At 50.4% G+C, this 21487-nt stretch overlaps 1 protein-coding gene across 1 annotated transcript; it reads left to right on the forward strand.

The window, feature by feature from the left end:
* Positions 1-1549: 1549 nt before the first annotated feature.
* On the forward strand, positions 1550-18324 carry b9d2 (B9 domain containing 2). Its single transcript, XM_052044291.1, has 4 exons — positions 1550-1797; positions 5551-5642; positions 12461-12586; positions 15752-18324. Exons 2-4 carry the CDS (start codon positions 5555-5557, stop codon positions 16063-16065), a joined length of 528 nt encoding a protein of 175 aa, XP_051900251.1. The 5' UTR covers positions 1550-1797; positions 5551-5554; the 3' UTR covers positions 16066-18324.
* The last annotated feature ends 3163 nt before the right edge of the window (positions 18325-21487 follow it).

Here is a 21487-nt window from a genome sequence, read left to right on the forward strand (position 1 = left end):
TCTTGTCCCTTCTCCCATCAGGCAGAAGATGCACAAGTCTGAACGCACATACCACCAGGCTCAAGGACAGCTTCTATCCTGCTGTTGTAAGATTATTGAATGGACCTCTTGTACGCTAAGATGGACCCTTGACCTCACAATCTACCTCGTCATGGCTTTGCACCTTATTGTCTGCCTGCACTGCACTTTCTCTGTAGCTGAAAAATGTTATTCTACATTCTGTTATTGTTTTCCCTTGTACTACCTCAATGAAATGATCTGTATGGATGGCATGCAAAACAAAGTTTTTCACTGTACCTCAGTACACGTGACAACAATAAACCAATTTACCGACTTACAAAGATTCAGAAAACTAATTCCTGGGAAGACAGCTTTGCTGTAAGTGGAAACATTGGTCTTGTATTCTCTAGAGCTTGAAAGAATGAGATGTGATCTTATTGAGACTTACAAAATTCCTGCATGGCTTGATAAGGTGGATTCAGGAAGGATGTTTAACCTGGCTGAGGTGTCTAGAACCAAGGATCACAGTCTCTGAATAAAGAAGTTATTTAGGAGACAAGGTGAAATTTCTTCACCTTGAGGATGGGGATCTTTGGAGTTCTCTACGCAGAGGGCTGTGAAGGCTTGGTCATTGAATTCATTCAAGGTTGATAGATTTCTGTATATTAAGGAAATCAAGGAATGTGGGGAGAGTGCAGAGATGGATCAGGAGCAGTTCTGAAGAATGGCAGAGCAGGCTCCAGGAGCCAGGTGGCCCAGTTCTGCTCCGAGTTCTTGTGTTCTGAGGTCAGCCCAGGCATCAGAAGGTCCCACTGTGGGAAACGTACAAACATAAAAGGCAATTGGTAATTGGTTTATTATTGTCACATGTACTGAGATACAGTGAAAAGCTTTGTTTTGCAACGCCATCCAGACAGATCATTCTAAATGTAAGTACATTGAGGTAGTACAAAGGGAAGAACAATAACAGAATGCAGAATATAGTGCTAGAGTTACAGAGAAAGTTCAGTGCAGGCAGACAATAAGGTGCAAGGACCATGACGAGGTAGACTGAGAGATCAAGAGTTTATTGTACAAGAGGTCCGTTCCAGAGTCTTATAACAGCAGGATAGAAGCTGTCCTTCAGCTTGGTGGTGCATGTTTTCAAGCTTTTGTATCTTCTGCCTGATGGAAGAGAGAATAACAGGGGCGGGAAGGGGCTTTGATTATGTTGGCTGCTTTCCAGAGGCAGTGGGAAGTGTAGACAGAGTCCATGCAGGGGAGGTTGGTTAGCCTTATAATCTGTGAGTTTAAATGCATGGAGACAATATATCACTAGCAGGCGTATTTTGTGCAAAGACAGATTGTTGAATCTCGCCGTGCACAAGCACACTTCAGCTTTGCAACCGTGCCCTTGCACTGGAACGCCCCGAGTTTGGGAGCCCTCCAGCCAGGGCTTCCACACATTCCTCCTCCCAGCCTCTAGGCGGCTCACACCAGGCGCCGGATTGGCACCCCCATTTACCAGCAGTTCCTATTGGTTTAAGGCCATAAGCGCTATTAGCCAATTACTGACGGGGTTGTTGTGTTGTCCGGGTTTCAGGCGGCGGGGAAGGAGCCGCGGTTTAAGTAGCGGAGAGGAGGAGAAGGAGGAGGGAGAGGGGCAGTGGTAGGTCGGCATCAGATTGGCGCCGGCGCCATCCCCTGCCGGTGTGCGTGAGACCGGGAACCCGACCGGCAGCAGGGCGAAGAGACCGACGGGCGGAGCGTCGGAGCCTGCGATCTAGCCCCGCCCTCCGGTGCTGATTGGTAGATCGGGTAAGAGCTTCTCCAGCCGCGTGCTCTTATTGGTTGCTCAGCCTGTCAATTAGTCGGAGAGGCGGGGCCAGGCAGCTCGTGGCCCCGCCCCCAGGCCCAGTTTGTTTTATATCTTTAATTGTTTTATATTTCTTTGAAATTTCCAAAAACATATAAATACAGAACGTTAAAATCAACATTTCTATAACAAGTAATGTTACTTCCATGACTTACCCACTTACAAACATAAAGTGACTAGTTCCTGGTTTATTTTACACACACTTTAACTAGTTTGTGTGCAGTGGCAGGAGGGGCCTGAACTGTGGCCCTTCCCCACAGAGCCTATGGATTTTTATTTTAAATAATAACTTATTTTCAATGCTGATAACAATTTTAGATTCATATCTTCGCCGTCCAGGATGCACTTCAGCCCCTGCAGTGCCCACTGGTCCCAGAAGGCCTCCAGAGAGCCATTGGACACCACTGCTCCCTCTGTATGGATAGCCAGGCGTGGACGTATCCTTGGAAGGGGAACAGGTTATTGACTCATGTGGACCCCTTGAAGCCCCGTTGCCTGCACCTGTGAATGGACGCCTCAGGCATACATGGGAGCAAAACGACAAGAGGGTCCTCTAACTGACCCACTTTTCCCCCCCCCCCCCCTCCCCTTGCAGGTGGTGCCCAAATATTAGGAGAATGGGGCAGAAGTACAACCAGAACTTGAGGAGTATACCCTTCAAATACTCAAACCGGGGCAGCAATTTCTCACAGTCCACGTAAATGTGGAACACTGACTGCTCCGGGCCAAAGAAATGACAAGCAGCCTGGGAGTCTGTGAACCAACGAAGACCTGTTGCACAGCACTGCTCTGTGCAAGATTCTCCATTCCAGGTCCCCAATGTAAAAAGGGAGGGCTACCACATAGAGAAACTAACACTGGGAACTTCCCCCACTACCAAATGGCAGAAGGACTGGCTTGCCACATCAGGACGGCAGATGAGGGCAAGGAAATGGAAAGTGTGCAGGAATGGCATGGAGCGTATTCCCAAGAGACAGCTTGTGTTGTGTTGGACCGGCTCCCCAGGAAGGTTTCAGAGCCTGTGCCCAATGAGCATTTCCGGCTGAGCAGGGATCAGTCTGGTTGGGATTGTCCCACACCCCTGAGCCCTCTCAAATTCCATTGTGACAGGACTGCCAGGGGCTTTAGCTACAAGCCCAAGTGGTGTATAGCTCACTCCTCCACTGTCCGATCAGTCCCTGCATCCTGCTGCACGGGCGGGCAGCCAGCATACCTCCCTGCACCGGCAGGGGAGCACTGACTGGAGGCGATCATGAACTAGGCTCCGAATTGATCGTGGTAAAAGACGGGCAACTCCCTGTGGAGCATCGCGAATGACGTTAGTCACTGATACCTGCGTGATGTCCTGAAGCCGATGCTGATGTCTCTTGGGGAAGAAATAAGTCGCCAGCACGCACCATCTTGGAGGATGCTCTGTTATAGAGAGGGCCAACGTTGTGGGTGAATGGGGGAGGGAGCACTTCAGGGGATGTCTCTCTCTGGCAGTCCTCCCTCTTCACACTGGGGATCTGGGATGGAGAGTGTTGTACAAAGCTGTCCTGAGATCAGGCACTCCAAGGTAAATCCATGATCCATATATGTGGGTTTTGGGAGATTGCAGTCTCTTTGAATATTTAAGGGGGGGGGTTTTACTCTAGTCCTGGCTGCATGTCAGCCCTTGGCTCCTGATCTTTGGGCACCCAATGGAAGAGACGGGCCAGTCCAGGGACTTCTGGCTCAGGCCATGTTGGCCATTCACAGGTCCAGGCAATGGTGTGTTGGAGGATCTGTCCATCCCCGTTGCCTGTCCTTCCTCTCTTCTGAGGTTAAGAAGGTGCCTGGATGTCTCTGGTGGAGGACACAATGTCTACTGGTTTGCTTGAGGTCTTCTGCAAACTATGGGTGCTGCAGCAGCTGGCTTGTATTTCTGTTTCTTTATTTTGCATCGTACTCGGGACTTCGTGGGCCGAAGGGCCTTTTCCTGTGTTGTACTGTTTTATGTTCTATGAATGCCAAGGACAAGATTTGAATGTGTTTCATCTGTTGATTTTAGTAAGTTATTTTAAAACAAAACAAAAACTCACAAAATGGAGCCCTGAGTATAAAGAAAATAAGAAGCAGGAAGATTCTTCTTAACTGTTCTATCAAACAGTTGTAGACCATGTACAGCTTGGGTTAGATGTAGAGTAAAGCTGCCTCTACATTGTCCTCATCAAACATTTCCATGAAGGATCGATCTAATTAACATTGTTTATGAAAGTAATTTGTGCTATGTTCAAACACTAAAGGAATATGACTGTTTAGTTCCCACTCTTTAAAAGGTAGAGGTGCGAATTAGCTCAGCCAGAACATCAGTCTTTGATCACCATCGCTTAGATTTAAGGGCACACAGGCTGCAGAAGCTCTCCTCTCCACACAAGCTGGTTAGGGGTGAGTTGGTGAAGGACAATTGACCTGAAAGATTACATCTGATTTTCTTCTCCTCACATGCTGCCCAACCAGCTGAGCATTTTCAGCATTCTCTGCTTTTATTACAGAAGTGGGTTGAATCTGTTTTATGCTGGATTGTTGAAACCTACATGGGGAAGGAGGTGTGAGTGCTCACCAAAAGTTATTAAGCACTTTAAGAATGTACAACTATATGAAAAATATCATTGAATCAAAGAACCGTTATGCCATAGAAATAGGGCATTTAGTTCATTGAATCCATATTGTTTACTGACAGAGCAATCTTTTCAGTTCCACCTCACTGCTGTTTTCCAATAACCCTGCAAACTATTTTACTCAACAGCTTGTTCATCTCCTTTTTAAAAGCCCCAACTGTTCAACCAGACACATAGGCAGTGAGTTCCAGATCGTGGCCTGTGTGTGTGTGTGTGTGTGTGTGTGTTTGATGAGCAAAAGCCCTCAAACTTGCATTGCTGCACATGCCTCACAGTCATGGCTTGTGCGGAGAGGAGAGCTTCTGCAGCCTGTGTGCCCTTAAATCTAAGCAATGGTGATCAAAGACTGATGTTCTTGCTGAGCTAATTCGCACCTCTACCTTTTAAAGAGTGGGAACTAAACAGTCATATTCCTTTAGTGTTTGAACATAGAACATAGAAAACTACAGCACAATTCAGGCCTTTTGGCCCACAAAGCTGTGCCGAACATGTCCCTACCTTAGAAATTACTAGGCTTACCCATAGCCCTCTATTTTTCTCAGTTCCATGTACCTATCCAAAAGTCTCCTAGAAGATCCTATTGTATCCGCCTCCACCACCGTTGCAGGTAGCCCATTCCACGCACTCACCACCCTCCGAGTAAAAAAACCTACCCCTGACATCGAAGAAGCTTTCACAATTTGCTGCAGTGCATTCTATGGAGAGTATATACTCTTTCCAGAGTGCCCAGAAAGTGGAGGGAGTGGATGTTTCAGCAAATGATAGGATTCCAATTCAGTGGCTCACTTTGCCTTGAAGAGTGTGGAGGTTCACAAGTGTTGTAGCTTCACCCATTCAGCAAGAGGAAATTATTCCTTGTTGGTCATAGAAGTTTTAGAAGTAGGAGGGTTCTTTAATTTGGGAAAAAATAGATTTGTCAAAATTCAATTCGGGGTAATTTTCCAAGGTGAAATACCCTGAAACATCTGACCTGGGACCAGTGGATCCACGCAGCAGTGTTCTATCGGGCTGAGCGTGGGCTGTGTTTAAAAGACCAATGTTGCTTTTGTGCAGGAGGATGGCTGAGCTGCACATCATTGGACAGATCGTCGGAGCAAGTGGCTTCCCTCAGCACAGCCTCTTCTGCAAATGGGGACTACACACAGGTGAGGCTTTCATTGGGGTCGGTGGATGTTATGGAATGCAGTTTAGTGTTGATGCAAGCAGGATTTATTGAAAAACTTATTTATTTATTGATAAATTTATTGATAAACATTTATTGATAAAGACGATAATTTCATTTCTTATGGGCTCTTACAATTTTCGGGCACCTGAAAGCTTCTTACTGTCAATGAAATGCCTTTGGAAGTGCAGTCACTGACGTTAGGCTTTGCAGCGTGCTTTGCATTACATTTATATTTCTCAACTGGGTGTTCTAGTTCCTTCAGAACCTCCTCCTCTCAATTTTCCCCCATTTCTGCAGCAGACCACCTCAAGAACTGCACTCCAATTCTAACTGCCTGAATCGTCCCATCAAACACAGTGAAGGGACCATCCAGAAGCAACTTTTGGAGAGGTGGGAAGTTCAGAGTGTAGAGAAAACTTACTGGAATGACCTGTGTCAGAACTGGGGTTGTTCTCCTTAGAATGAAGAAAGTTAACAGTGACATACAGATATAGGGAGAACCAGCTTCCACTTAATTGGCAAAGGAACAGGGAGAAGCAGGGAATTTGTTTGACAATTATGGTCTGGAATCTGCTGCCTGAAGTAAATTAATTGAGAACATTTAAAGCAGGATTGGAGAAATAGCTGGAAAGGTAGAATATAGCTGGGATAAGAGGAGCTACATTGTAGAATTTTCCAGCTCACTACCCCTCTTCCCTCTTAGAGCTTACTTCTTTAACCAGTCTTTCAGTCATGGGCCTTAATGTCTCCCATGTGGCCCAGTGTCAGGATTATCCTTCACTTTACCACCTCTGGCCTAGGCAGGCCTATCCAAAACATGATTTAGTTCTGTGCATTTCTAAAAAACTTCCCAAAGTGGGAAGTTAACCTGTCATTCAGTGGCTGCATTTAATCGCACCCCCCCTCTCCTCTCTCCCCACCTCCTCCCCCCCCTCTCCTCTCTCCCCCCCCCCTCCTCTCCCCCCCCCCTCCTCTCCCCCCCCCCTCCTCTCCCCCCCCCCTCCTCTCTCCCCCCCCTCCTCTCTCCCCCCCCCTCCTCTCTCCCCCCCCTCCTCTCTCCCCCCCCTCCTCTCTCCCCCCCCCCTCCTCTCTCCCCCCCCTCCTCTCTCCCCCCCCTCCTCTCTCCCCCCCCTCCTCTCTCCCCCCCCTCCTCTCTCCCCCCCCCTCCTCTCTCCCCCCCCTCCTCTCTCCCCCCCCTCCTCTCTCCCCCCCCTCCTCTCTCCCCCCCCCTCCTCTCTCCCCCCCCCTCCTCTCTCCCCCCCTCCTCTCTCCCCCCCCTCCTCTCTCCCCCCCCTCTCCTCTCTCCCCCCCCTCTCCTCTCTCCCCCCCCTCTCCTCTCTCCCCCCCCCTCTCCTCTCTCCCCCCCCCTCTCCTCTCTCCCCCCCCCTCTCCTCTCTCCCCCCCCTCTCCTCTCTCCCCCCCTCTCCTCTCTCCCCCCCCCTCTCCTCTCGTCCCCCCCCTCTCCTCTCTCCCCCCCCCTCTCCTCTCTCCCCCCCCTCTCCTCTCTCCCCCCCCTCTCCTCTCTCCCCCCCCCCTCCTCTCTCCCCCCCCTCTCCTCTCTCCCCACCCTCTCCTCTCTCCCCCCCCTCTCCTCTCTTCCACCCCCCTCTCCTCTCTCCCCCCCCTCTCCTCTCTCCCCCCCCTCTCCTCTCTCCCCCCCCCTCTCCTCTCTCCCCCCCTCTCCTCTCTCCCCCCCCCCTCTCCTCTCTCCCCCCCCCCTCTCCTCTCTCCCCCCCCCTCTCCTCTCTCCCCCCCCCCTCTCCTCTCTCCCCCCCCCTCTCCTCTCTCCCCCCCCTCTCCTCTCTCCCCCCCCTCTCCTCTCTCCCCCCCCCCTCTCCTCTCTCCCCCCCCTCTCCTCTCTCCCCCCCCTCTCCTCTCTCCCCCCCCTCTCCTCTCTCCCCCCCCCTCTCCTCTCATCCCCCCCCCCTCTCCTCTCTCCCCCCCCCCTCTCCTCTCTCCCCCCCCCTCTCCTCTCTCCCCCCCCCCCCTCTCCTCTCTCCCCCCCCCCTCTCCTCTCTCCCCCCCCCCCCTCTCCTCTCTCCCCCCCCCCTCTCCTCTCTCCCCCCCCCTCTCCTCTCTCCCCCCCCCCTCTCCTCTCTCCCCCCCCCTCTCCTCTCTCCCCCCCCCCTCTCCTCTCTCCCCCCCCCCTCTCCTCTCTCCCCCCCCCCTCTCCTCTCTCCCCCCCCCTCTCCTCTCCCTCTCCCCCCCCCCCTCTCCTCTCTCCCCCCCCTCTCCTCTCTCCCCCCCCCCTCTCCTCTCTCCCCCCCCCCTCTCCTCTCTCCCCCCCCCCTCTCCTCTCTCCCCCCCCCTCTCTCTCTCTCTCCCCCCCCCCTCTCCTCTCTCCCCCCCCCTCTCCTCTCTCCCCCCCCCTCTCCTCTCTCCCCCCCCCCTCTCCTCTCTCCCCCCCCTCTCCTCTCTCCCCCCCCCCTCCTCTCTCCCCCCCCCTCTCCTCTCTCCCCCCCCCCTCTCCTCTCTCCCCCCCCCTCTCCTCTCTCCCCCCCCCCTCTCCTCTCTCCCCCCCCCTCTCCTCTCTCCCCCCCCCTCTCCTCTCTCCCCCCCCCTCTCCTCTCTCCCCCCCCCTCTCCTCTCTCCCCCCCCCCTCTCCTCTCTCCCCCCCCCCTCTCCTCTCTCCCCCCCCCCCTCTCCTCTCTCCCCCCCCCCTCTCCTCTCTCCCCCCCCCCCTCTCCTCTCTCCCCCCCCCCTCTCCTCTCTCCCCCCCCCTCTCCTCTCTCCCCCCCCCTCTCCTCTCTCCCCCCCCTCTCCTCTCTCCCCCCCCCCTCTCCTCTCTCCCCCCCCCTCTCCTCTCTCCCCCCCCCCTCTCCTCTCTCCCCCCCCCCCCTCTCCTCTCTCCCCCCCCCTCTCCTCTCTCCCCCCCCTCTCCTCTCTCCCCCCCCCTCTCCTCTCCCCCCCCCCCCTCCCCTCTCTCCCCCCCCCCTCTCCTCTCTCTCCCCCCCCCCTCTCCTCTCTCTCCCCCCCCCCTCTCCTCTCTCCCCCCCCCCTCTCCTCTCTCCCCCCCCCTCTCCTCTCTCCCCCCCCTCTCCTCTCTCCCCCCCTCTCCTCTCTCCCCCCCCCTCTCCTCTCTCCCCCCCCCTCTCCTCTCTCCCCCCCCCCTCTCCTCTCTCCCCCCCCCTCTCCTCTCTCCCCCCCCCCTCTCCTCTCTCCCCCCCCCCTCTCCTCTCTCCCCCCCCTCTCCTCTCTCCCCCACCCCTCTCCTCTCTCCCCCCCCCTCTCCTCTCTCCCCCCCCCCTCTCCTCTCTCCCCCCCCCTCTCCTCTCTCCCCCCCCCTCTCCTCTCTCCCCCCCCCTCTCCTCTCTCCCCCCCCCCTCTCCTCTCTCCCCCCCCCCTCTCCTCTCTCTCCCCCCCCCCTCTCCTCTCTCCCCCCCCCTCTCCTCTCTCCCCCCCCCTCTCCTCTCTCCCCCCCCCCTCTCCTCTCTCCCCCCCCCTCTCCTCTCTCCCCCCCCCTCTCCTCTCTCCCCCCCCCCTCTCCTCTCTCCCCCCCCCCCTCTCCTCTCTCCCCCCCCCTCTCCTCTCTCCCCCCCCCCTCTCCTCTCTCCCCCCCCCCTCTCCTCTCTCCCCCCCCTCTCCTCTCTCCCCCCCCCCCTCTCCTCTCTCCCCCCCCCCTCTCCTCTCTCCCCCCCCCTCTCCTCTCTCCCCCCCCTCTCCTCTCTCCCCCCCCCTCCTCTCTCCCCCCCCCTCTCCTCTCTCCCCCCCCCTCTCCTCTCTCCCCCCCCTCTCCTCTCTCCCCCCCCCTCTCCCTCTCTCCCCCCCCCTCTCCTCTCTCCCCCCCCCTCTCCTCTCTCCCCCCCCCTCTCTCTCTCTCCCCCCCCCTCTCCTCTCTCCCCCCCCCCTCTCCTCTCTCCCCCCCCCCGATCCTCTCTCCCCCCCCCTCTCCTCTCTCCCCCCCCCCTCTCCTCTCTCCCCCCCCCCTCTCCTCTCTCCCCCCCCCCCTCTCCTCTCTCCCCCCCCCCTCTCCTCTCTCCCCCCCCCGCTCTCTCCCCCCCCCTCCTCTCTCCCCCCCCCCCATCTCTCCCCCCCCCTCCTCTCTCCCCCCCCCCCTCCTCTCTCCCCCCCCCCTCCTCTCTCCCCCCCCCCCTCCTCTCTCCCCCCCTCCTCTCTCCCCCCCTCTCCTCGCTCCCCCCCTCCATCCTCTCTCCCCCCCCTCCATCCTCTCTCCCCCCCCTCCATCCTCTCTCCCCCCCCCTCCATCCTCTCTCCCCCCCCTCTCCTCTCTCCCCCCCCTCTCCTCCTCTCTCCCCCCCCCCTCTCCTCTCTCCCCCCCCCCCTCTCCTCTCTCCCCCCCCCTCCTCTCCTCTCTCCCCCCCCCTCCTCTCCTCTCTCCCCCCCCCCTCCTCTCCTCCCCCCCCCCTCTCCCCTCTCCTCCCCCCCCCCCCCCCTCCCCTCTCCTCCCCCCCCCCCCCCTCCCCTCTCCTCCCCCCCCCCCCTCTCCCCTCTCCTCCCCCCCCACGCCCTTGAGAAGATGCTGGTGAACTGCCTTCTTGAACCGCTGCAATCCTTAAGGTGTGGCTACACCCACAATAATGTTAGGGAGAGAGTGCCAGGATTTTGACCCAGCAATGATGAAGGAATGCTGATATATTTCCAAGTCAGGATGGTGTGTGGCTTGGAGAGTAATTTGCAGGTGGTGGTGTTCTCTTTAGATGCTGGTGGAGTACTTTCTGAGTGTGCATTTTCTCACCTGGTTTTCTTATTAGCATTGTCAAATTTTTGATTAATGCTCCCTCATGACTAGGATTGAATCAACAAATTAGAGAAAAGAGTTTGCATCCAGTTATTGTTTGTGAGATCTTGCTGTGTGCAAAAATAGCTGCCGTCTTTGTTCAGGTAGAAAGGATTACATTTGAGAGTAATTATTTCACTGCAACCTGCTTTGGGTTGTTTCTCAAGACTTAGGACTATATAAATGTAACCTATTAGTTCTCTGCAGTCTGCACCTTGGGCTACAGCAGTTTAATTATTAAGCTACTTGACAAGTATCTTTTGTTTAAGGGAATGCAGCAACCGTATTTTGAGCAAAGATTTTATGACTTGGCCAAGCTTTCAACCGTAAAGAGTGGCTTGAGAGATGATGGTGATTATTTTTAGGAATTTGGAGGGACTAGAACTGTACTGACAAGTTGTTTCACCTACTGCAGAGATGGGATGTGTCCGTGCCTGAAGCCGAGCAAGCTCAAAACTATTCTGCAGAAATAGTACTTTGTTGTGCATGGTGCCGATCTATAACGCAGGCTTCCTTGGAGAAGCTGGAAGCAGTTAACGATGGTTTTCATTAAAATGCAAATTAAGACCCCTGCAGAAGTGAATACTCTGGGATGTAGCACATAAGTACTGTCATTTGAGGCACATCCTATGAGGAATGCAGCAATTCTTGGGAGAATTGTTCAGCTTTGGATCTTTCCCACAGTCTGGGTGTGTGGCATACAAACTGCGAAATGATCCTCATCGTGATTCAGCATCATTGGAAGTTATTGGAAAATACTCTGGGGGACAAGATTAATCTACACTTGTAAAGGCAGGGAACGATCAGGGATCGTCAGTATGACTTTGGTGGGAAATTCTGTCAGACTAATTTGAGTTTTTGTTTTGCAAAAGTAACTAAATATATTGATGGGGGCAATGCAGTTGTTGTTGTCTGCATGGACTTCAGTGAAGTCTTTGGCAAATTGGAACCAAAGTTGGCTTTGTAATCGGAGACTGGAGTGATGGAAGGTTGCTTTTGTGATCAGAGGCTTGTAATCAGTGGTGTATTACAGGGATTGGTGCTGGAATCATTACTGTTGGTCATTGAAAATAATGATTTGGATATGAACGTAGGAGACATGAGTAGTAAATTTGCAGATGACACAAATGGGTGGTGTCGATAGGAGGGTAGTCTTTGGTTACAGGAATTGATCATTGATAAAATGGGCAGAGCAGTGGCAGAAGGAACTTAGGCCTGATAAGTGTGAGGCGATGCACTTTAGGAGGTCTACTAAGGGTACGACATATACCGTGAAAGGTAGGGTCCTAGAGTATTGAGGAACAAAGTGACCTGGGTCCACAAATACATAAGGTGGTCAATAACGCTTGCAGGTTGCTGGCCTTCATTAGCCTGGGCATAGAATATAAAAGCTTGGAGGTCATGGTACAACTTAAAACTTTGATTAGGTCACAGTTGGAATATTGTGCGCAGTTCTGGCCACTTTGCTACAGGAAGGACATGAATGCACTGGAGGGGGTGCAGAGGAGATTCACCAGGATGTTGCCTGGGACGAAGACTAGATAGGCTGGGTCTGGAGCAGTGGAGGCTGAGGAGGGGACCCAATAGAGGTGTACAAAATTAGGAGAGGTATCGATAGGGTGGATAGAGAGAAACATTTCCTCATAATAGAGATGTCGAAAATCATGGTTTAAGGTGAGGCATAAGAGGGGATCTGAGGAAATTTTTTTTCACCCAGAGGGTGATTGCAATCTGGACACACTGCCTGAAAAGGTGGTGGGGGCAGATAATCTCATAACGTTTAAAAAGTATCTGGATGAGTACTTGAATCACAAAGACTTAGAAGTTTGCGGACCAAGTGCCGGTCAATTGGATTAGTATAAACGTGTTACTTAATGGTCAGTATGCACACAAGGGCCTGTTTCTTGTGTTGTAGGATTCTATGGTTCTATTAACAGGATAGTAAAAGGCCAAGTAGATGCTTTCTGTTTTTTTTTCTCTCTGTGACAATCCCTGTGTTAGCAGTAACCTAGTCCAAATTCTGAGTGCTGTATTTATGATTGATTTCTTTCCCCCTGTAGGGTGTGCTTGGAAGCTCCTGTCTGGTTTAAAGGAAGGACAAACACAGGTGGACAACCCAGTAATCAAGGAGATGACTTACTGGTCCCATCCTATTGATGTGCACTATGCAACCAAAGGGCTCCAAGGTAGGTTTTTTCAAGCTGAATTGTGTTCGTATTTTGTCAACTCTGGGATTAGCAGAGAGCATGCAAGGTGGCTATTCAGCCCATAATAAGTGGCCCTTTGGTCCCACAGCCCTTCTTTCTACCCATGCCCCAGTTGTAGAGTCATAGTCACACAGTGCAGACACAGATCCTTCGGCTCACCTTATCCACACCAACTATCAAGTACTTACCTATACTAATCCCGTTTACCGGCACTTGTTCTGTAACCATCTAGGCAATTTAACTGTTCGTCTAGTTATTGTCAATTATTGTGAGTGTGTCTGCCTCCACCACCCCCTCAGGCGGTGAGTTCCAGATTCCAGTTGCCCTCTGGTTGGGAAAGTTCTTCCTCAGATCCTTTCTAAACCTCCTACACCTTACCCTAACCCTATGCCCTCTGGTTTTAGGCACCTCTGCTATGGGGAAACATTTCCTACCATCTCCCCTATCTATGCTGCCCATAATTTTGTACACCCTTATTAGGTTTTCCCCTGCCTCTGAGGTATTCCTCCAATCCCACTTTAAAAGTTCACATGGAATTCATTTCAGGCAGTGGATTCTTGACCATAACTCACTGCCAAACAAATTCCCCGCCCTTCACCCCTTTGGTTCTATGGACAATTGAATTTGTGTCCTTGGATCACTGACCATTGGAAACTCATTCTCTGTATTTACGCCCTTCATAATTTGTATGTCACTGTTAGGGCAGCGCAGTGGCACAGCAGGGTAGTGCTGCTGCCTCACTGCTCCAGCGACCCAGGTTTGATGCTGACCCTGTGTGGAGTTTGCATGTTCTCCCTGTGACCGCATGGGTTTCCCCCAGGTGCTTGCAAAGATGTGCTGGTTGGTAGGAGAACCCAGGTGGACATGTGAGAGTGAAAAGGTTGCAGGGAAACAAGTGGGGAGATGGGATTGTTCTGAGAACTGGCAGAGACTTGATAGGGTTCATATTTCATTTAAAAAAAAATGAGAAATAAAAATTTCCCCTTAACTTTCTCTTTTCTACTTGGGTCCAGATTCATGGCTGATCTGGACTTGGCCTCTGCTCCACTTTGCTCTCTATTCCCTGTCACTCTCAAGTCCACCAGAGACTAACAGTCTATCTTGGCCACAAATAAATTCAGTGATCTGATCTCTACAGTCCTTGGGGATGGAGAATTCCAAAGACTTATAGACCTTTTGAGGGAAAAAATTCCTCTCACATCAGCCTTAAGGGGGTGAACTTTAATTTAATTTAACCATTCCACTCGATTTCCTCGGTGCCCAGGAATCTAACCATTCTCAGGATTGAATTGTGCTCAAATTTGGGTCAAACGGACTAATTGGACAATTAAAACAACATCAGACTCACAGCTTTTTAGTAGCACTGCAGTGTCAAATGCAGCAATCTGCGTGGAAGTTTTTATCTATTCCCCTCACACTTCCAGTGTCTCATAGTTTGTTGAATTTTCTAAAAGAGGTTCAATTAAACTCATTGCATTATGTAATTGAACAGAGGTTAATGAGCTGTTGTTTAGAAAGGCCTGAGAGAAAGTTTGCAATTATTGCTGCTCTTTTGTTTCCAATTCTGACAGAACAAAACGAGCAGAGAGGAAAAAGTTAATTGGGAAAGACAAAACAAGTGAAGCTTTTACTGAGTTGTAAGTTTTGAAGTTTAGGTCTTTCTGCTTGTCAGAACTATTAGGGGAGAGGAGAGAATGGGAGGGAGAGTTGTCAGGGAGAAGGAAGGAACAGAGGGAAGAAGCTTGCAGTTTGGAAGGGGAAACCTTGTGGCAAATAATGAGGAAAAATGCTCCACGTGTCTCAAAGCATTGCACAGTGAGCTGGAGGCCATTGGGCCTGTCACAGTCGTGCCAACTCTTTTAAAGAACCCACAAATCCCGTTCCCCACTCTTTTCCCTGACCTCTGCATACGTTCCCATTTTAAGCCGAGATTCAGTTCCCCCTTTGGAAATGTTATTGAATCTGCTTCCTCTGCCCAGTCAGACAGCATATTCCAGATCACAGCAACTCCTCACGTAAAATCCAGAATCCCTCCCATACATCCTTCCTTCAAATCCCTGGCTTTTTGGAAAAAAAACTGTGTTCTTATTACTTTTCCCCCTCTGCTGGGATCTGATCAGCTGAAGCTCTGGTCTAGAAGTTGCCCAATGCTTAACATTCTGATGTATGGCGCCTGTCTGGTGGTAATCTGTCTTACATAAGAACCACTGGAAGACCATCAGTACTTTGGGCCCGTTCTATAGTTCAGTGAAATCTTCCCTGGTCTACACCTAACACCTTTGGTCCAAACCCCTTAATTCCAGTTGGTTGACAAAATCTCCCAATCTTAGGTTTAAAATTAGCCAAGTGTTTCCAACTGGGTGTTTCCTAATTTCACTCCTGAAGGACCTGCCTCTAATATTTCAACTCTACCTCCTGTTCCTAGACTCTGTCACCACTTGAAATGATTTCTCTCCACCTGTCTTCTAACTTGTTTACATCTGGAAGAATTTAGTAGTTTGCAGCCTGTTACAGTTGGCTTGGTTCCCTGGGTTAGAAAACCAGTCTGGGGTTCTGTTCCTGATCACCATCGCACTGGCTCTGTGTTGGAACACAGTGATGGAAGGAGGTCATTTAGCTTTTGAAGCCTATTCTGCCTTTTAACAAGATCATGATTGATCTGTGACCTAATTCCAACTATGCATCTTGTCCTTCAGTACCATTGGTTATCAATTAGATTTAAAATTTAAGAATAGACTGCCTATTAATTAGGGAATGTTCCAGGTGGTGAGCCAATGGTGGGGGTGGGGTGGTGGGCAAGGGGTGTTGTATTGTGGGTGCTGACTTCCCTATAAGCATAGAGAGCATTACAGCTGGATGCCCACACCCTTCCCTAAAAGCAGTCAAAGTTTTCTGTGCACATCTCTTGTACCAGATGTGTGATAGGAGAGGGTAGTGATTGGGCTAGGGTGCCTCCTTTTTGTGGTTGAATAGCTGACTGCACCATTGTTATGAGTGAGTGGGGAAGAGCGTGCCTGAGGTTCTGTGTCTCAGCGGCGGTTGGTACCTTTAGGAGGGGCGGGAGCAACAACAGGAGAAAGGAGGAACCCTCGCCATGGGCAGCAAACTGACCCTGTTGCCCTCTCTGCCTCGTGCCTGCCTCAGGCTGGCCCAAGCTTTTCCTGCAGGTCTGGCACCAGGACTCCTTCGGCCGGAGCGAGCTCTACGGGTACGGTTTCTGCCACATCCCCAGCAGCCCTGGCTTCCACCAGATAGACTGCGTCACCTGGCGGCCCCTGGGCACCTGGCAGGAACAGCTGTCCCAGATGTTTGTTGGCGGCGGTCCCCAGCTGAAACACAGTGACCTGATTTACACTGGGGCTGACCGCTACCGGCTCCACACTGTGGCTATGGGCAGCGTCCACCTGCAGCTCAACATCATCCTCCGCAACTTTGACCGCTACGGGGTGGAGTACTGAGTGGTGCGCAGGCACCGCCCCAGGGAGTGGACGTTGACTGGGCACAGGGATCCACCGCACCTTCCTCCTGATGCCTCTCGTCTGTGAGACCATCTTCCTCGTGTGCAAGATCCTCCTGCCAAACACATCTGCTTCACAGAGGTCCCAACTCCACCTCTGCTGCACGGGACTCTATGCCTGTCCATACAGATAAGAAATAACAACAAGTATAGGCCATCTGGCCCATCTAATCTGCTCTGTTATTTGGTAAGATCATGGCTTGTCTGATCTTGGACTCGGTTCCACCACCCTGTCTGACTGCCATAACCCTCAACTCCGGTTCAAAAGTTCGTCAGTCTCCGCCTCTACGGTCTTTGACCATCACAGCTCTCTCTTGGATAGGGAATTCCCGATTCATAATCCTGAGAGAAGGATTTCCTCCTCATCTCCATCTTAAATGGGGGATTCCTTATTCTGAAATTATGCTCCCCCCACTCCAGTTCTAGGTTTCTCCTCAAGGTGAAATATCCTCTCATCCTTAAACCTATCAAACCTCCTCAGAATCTAGTATGTATCATTAATACGCCTCTCGTATTTATGAACTCCCATGGGTATAGGCCCAATCTGCTCATTCTTTATTCATCAGACAACCTGTTTGTCCCAGGAACCGACCTAATCAACCTTCCTTGAACTTTCTCCAGTACAAGTATATCCCTCCTTGGGAAGGGAAAGCAAAACTGTATGGAGTACTCCACGTGCAGTCTCATCGATGAAAATAAAACAAAATGCAGATGCTGGAAAAGGAAAAAATGAGAAAATGCAGGAAACACTCATCAGGTCAGGTAGTATCTGCTGAGAGAGAAACAAAGTTCATGTTTCAGGTTGAAGACTCTTCATCAGAATTTGGATACAGAAAAATAAGTTGGTTTTAACTGAAACTAAAAACTTTATAACTAACTTTATTCTCTGTGTTCCAGTTCTGATGATGATCTTCGAACTGAAATTTTAATTCTGTTTCTCTTTCCACAGATGCTGCCTGACCTGCTGAGTGTTTCCAGCATTTTCTGTTTTTGTGTGTGTGTGTGGTCTCAATGCCCTGTATACTTGCAGTAAGATTCTCTACTTTTGTACTCCTTGCGATAAAAGCCAATGTCCTTTTTGCCTTCCTAATTACTTGCTGTAATGGGTATTGATGGTCCACTAATTAACCTATCCCCAGCATACTAACTGTTGCTGTGGGCTGGGACACATACTTTAAATCGATCCTGGTTCTTTCCAAGCATTGGTTCAATCCCCGGTTGTTGCATTTACTACTGCAAATTGGAATACTTTTTGTCAAATCTTCCCAAGTGCTGTGTTGGCTGCTGAGCAATGATACCGCTTGGGTCTTGACCCTGTTTGGCATCAGAGGGAGCCCACACAGTCTGGAATATCTTGGGCCTGGTGACCAACCCCTACAGAGTTTGTTGCCGGTCTGGGTGCTGATGTTGGGTGAATATTCCCTCTCTTGATCACCAGCAGTTGGCTGTGTGGCTCAATGACTTCCAACTAATGACCTTGTGGGTTGTGTCTTGCTCAGGTTATTGAAAATTCTAAATTAAACAGGGAATTGTGTGATTTTGTTTTTTACAAAGATCTCTCCAGTGATGTCACTGGACTGAGGCCTCCTCCTCCTCCCTTCAACTTGCACAGAGAAAGCTACCCATTGAGGTGAGGTGCATAAATGATGCCAGTGTACTTCATTGAGGGGTGCCCTCTGTGGACACGTACCCCTTTGTTGGGGGAATGTAACATGGCTGCTGATTTGATTTCACCCATGTTACTCCATGTTACTCTACCACACAAAGTCAGGATCTAACCATGGTGTAATTCAGAAAAATTAATCAATGTTGTGATCTGCTAAATAGTAAGGTCGGCTGCAGTGATTTAGTACTTGCGATTTGCCCAAAGCAAACAAGTTCTCTTTCTCTCCCTCCTGGCTCGACTGTGTGCTTTTATCTTCTGCCTCTATTCTCAGGGCTGCATCCTGATTTTCATTTTCGCGCTCTCGCTCTCCCTCTCCCTCCTGCCCTCACTTTCCTCTCTATCCTGTACCGTGCCTCCTCTATTACACAGCACTAGACCCATTGTTTCCATGTGTGACTGCTCTGTGCAGTAGAACTGTATACTGTGTAATGAAGAGTTTTTTTACCAGAAATTTATTACTCCATGTAAATTAATTTTTTAAAACATTATGTTGATGTGTCCATTGTACATAACTAAATAAATAGTCTTTTCTAAAAAAAAAGGATTTATTTGTTGTTTGAAGGATTGAAAGTTCACTTCACAAGTTGTGAAAGACTTGGGGGCACTGCTCAGGTCCAGTGTGAAAACCACCTTAAACTCCAAATTCAAGCCCCAGAAATGAAAATACAGAAGTGCAGCAGTCATGGGAACGCTGGGAGAACAATAGTTATGAGCTTCACTCTTTCCAGACCTACTATGGCCTTTATGCACGTGTCTCCAATTTGCATATATTCTTTGTTTTTCAAAATAACAATTTTTTTGTTGCTTTTAATAAAAATATCCTCAGTGCCCAGGATGCAGTGCAGATGCTCCAGTGCCCACCAGCTGCAGAAGACCCCAAGTGAATCAGTGGACACTGCATGGTACCCTCTCCAGGGACTCCTAGGCATGAATGTAAGCTTAGGAGAGAGGCAGACAGTGGGGATAGGAAGACTACCCTCGCTGCAATAAATGACAGCTTGGACCTGTGAGTGGCCACCTTGGTCAGGCCCAGGAGCAGACTGTTGAGGTCCTCCCAACAACCTACTGCTCCTCCACACTGGGAACAGAAAAATTAGCAGCATGGGGCTTAAATGCAGCCAGAACAGCCCTTTCAAAGACCACGATCAGGTGCAAGCTTGCACATTCCTTGTATACACGAAGCCCTGATTTGTCCTGGCCTCACTGCCTGGGATCACTACCTCAGTATAGCAACACTTTGTGCTACAATGGATTTTTTTTTTGTTCTAACTGTTCTTTCTTGTATAATTTATGTTTTCCTTGTGAATGTTGTGTATCTGATGCTCTGTGCTTGTGATGCTGCTGCAGGTAAGTTTTTCATTGCACCTGTGCACACATGGACTTGTGCATGTGACAATAAACTCGACTTTGACTTCGATCTGTGGATCAGGGTTAAACATCTCGGGTGGAGAGTATTGTGTGGGACTGCTCTGTGTAATACCTTCCACTCCATTTTCAAACAACTGGTTCGCATTACATTCACCTGTTACCAGGAAGGTGTCAGACCCTGGGTCCAACACGTAATCCCAAGTGGGTGGGTGTCAGCTCGTCTCTCTTGATAGCTGCAGCTAGACCACATTTTCTGTTATTTTTTGCCTTAAATGAAAATATCACTTGCAAGCTATGTATTAAATCTTCAAAAGGTAATCTGTAAAAGTTAGTCATTTACTGTTCTATCTTCTAAAGTAGTTTCCCAATCTAGCACAGACCACTTGCGCCTCCTGGTTTCTGACTGAAGTAATTCTCATCCTTTTTATAGAACTTTTGTAGAGTACATTGGTGACCTGGGTTCGATCCTGAGCTCTGGTGCTCCCTGTGTGGTGTTTGCACGCTCCCTGTGACTGTGTGGGTTTCCCCTGGGTGCTCCGGTTTCCTCCCACATCCCAAAGATGTGAAGTTTGGTAGGTTAGTTGGCTGCAGTAAATTGCCCCAAGTATAGGCGAGTTGTAGAATCTTTGGGGGGGTTGATGGGAATGTGGAGAGAATAAAATGCGATGAGTGCAAGGTTAGTGTAATGTGTGCTTGATGGTTGGTGCAGACTCGCTGGGCTGAAGGGTCTGTTTCTGTGCTGTACCCCTCTGTGACTAGAATTCCATCACATTATAGCCCCTCTTCCTAACTCCCAGGTCTGTTCTTACCTCTTTCTCACAATACAGTACTACATCCGAAGTACCTGTTCCATTGTCAGTCTCTCAGCAGGCTGATCTAGAAAACTACATACACTCCATAAAATCATCCTCCACACTATTAGAGCTGATTTACTTTACCCAATCTAGGTGTAGGTTAAAGTTTTTTTTGATCATTGTTTGCATGCACCAGATTAGTAGTCAGTCCTAAATTATCACCACTGCTTGTGGCCTTGCAGATAACTCCTAATGTTTTCTGTTCCTTGCTGGGGTTTTTTTAGCTCCACCTAAACTAATTCTACTTCTGAGCTAACATCCCCGGCACCCCCACCTACTGTTATTCCATTCTTTAACACCAAGGCTGTCCACCTCCGAAGACGTTTTGCGCCTCTCTTCTATGTCTACCTGTCTATGCAATGGTAATTAGATCATACCTATTTATTTCTATTAGGGCCATTAATTCATCTTCCTTCTCCTTGGATAGATACCTTAGTTGGCATGGATGAATTGGGCTAAAAGACTTGTTTCCATGCTGTATATGACTAAATGCTACATGTATTCTAATAGAGCAATTTTCTCTTTGTACTTTATCTCTAGTTCGAGACATACTTTTAAATTTCCATATAAAGCTCCTTCCTGGCAGACTCTGGTTATTATGACCTCAATCCAACACCTTTCTCTTTAACTTCCTAAATTTCCCTTTCATTCTTACTAGTTTGCAGGCGAAGTTTTCTCAGAGGTGGATGGCGGGAGAGTTGTCTCCCAGGACAGTGTGGGGTATCCTGTAGAAAGCCCACCATGTATCTTCCCTTCCCTGAGGACTGAGAGATTGTTAACTCTGCAGAGAGAAGCCCCCACCATGGCCGTCGATGTTGAGATCAGCTATTGTTACCTTCGCGTCAAGAGAACTTTAAGTCCTGTCTCCTCAGCAGCTCAGTAAGGACACCTCGAACCAAGGCACTGGATTGAGGCCGTGTTTGGAGATGGTACAGACACACCAACGGTTGCAGGTTCCCCTGGTCTTTTTAAGAAAGCCCAGAGATCACCAGTGGGGGTGAGGCAGGACATGATCGGGGGCACAAGGGTGTCCACCATCTTACTGGTGGTGAACTCTAAATCCTCCCTGGTGACCCCCAACCTCCCCTGCCCAACCTTGAATCCCTGCTGTCCTCTGGGCAGTCACTGCTGGTAGCCAACACACCCACCCTACACATCTTGGCCTTCTTCAGGCAACCTCCCTCCCTGCATCCCACCCCAGGGCAGGACTGGGCTCTGGGTCGAGGACAAGCCCATTTCTCTTCTTGCTCTTCTCCTTGTCCTGGGCACCCACCCACCCAAAAGGTGGAGGGACACCTAGCACCGTCTCCTCAACAGGGGCCATTTTCACCAAGGATTCCCCAATCCCCCACCCCTTCTCATAGAACAGAAGGCCTCTCCCCAGAGTTCATGGGCATGAATGTCGGTGGTGGTGGGAGTAAGACATTTAGCTCCCTGCGCCTGCCGTGCCATTCAATATGATCACGGCTGACTGC

Source organism: Pristis pectinata, chromosome 35 (assembly GCF_009764475.1).
Source record: "Pristis pectinata isolate sPriPec2 chromosome 35, sPriPec2.1.pri, whole genome shotgun sequence".
Lineage (NCBI taxonomy): Eukaryota > Metazoa > Chordata > Chondrichthyes > Rhinopristiformes > Pristidae > Pristis > Pristis pectinata.

Excerpts from the sequence above, each read along its gene's own strand:
- b9d2 (XM_052044291.1), top strand. The coding sequence starts at position 5,555 with ATGGCTGAGCTGCACATCATTGGACAGATCGTCGGAGCAAGTGGCTTC. Across the intron at positions 5,643-12,460 it reads CAAATGGGGACTACACACAG|GGTGTGCTTGGAAGCTCCTG; the intron begins GTGAGGCTTTCA and ends TTCCCCCTGTAG. Across the intron at positions 12,587-15,751 it reads TGCAACCAAAGGGCTCCAAG|GCTGGCCCAAGCTTTTCCTG; the intron begins GTAGGTTTTTTC and ends TGCCTGCCTCAG.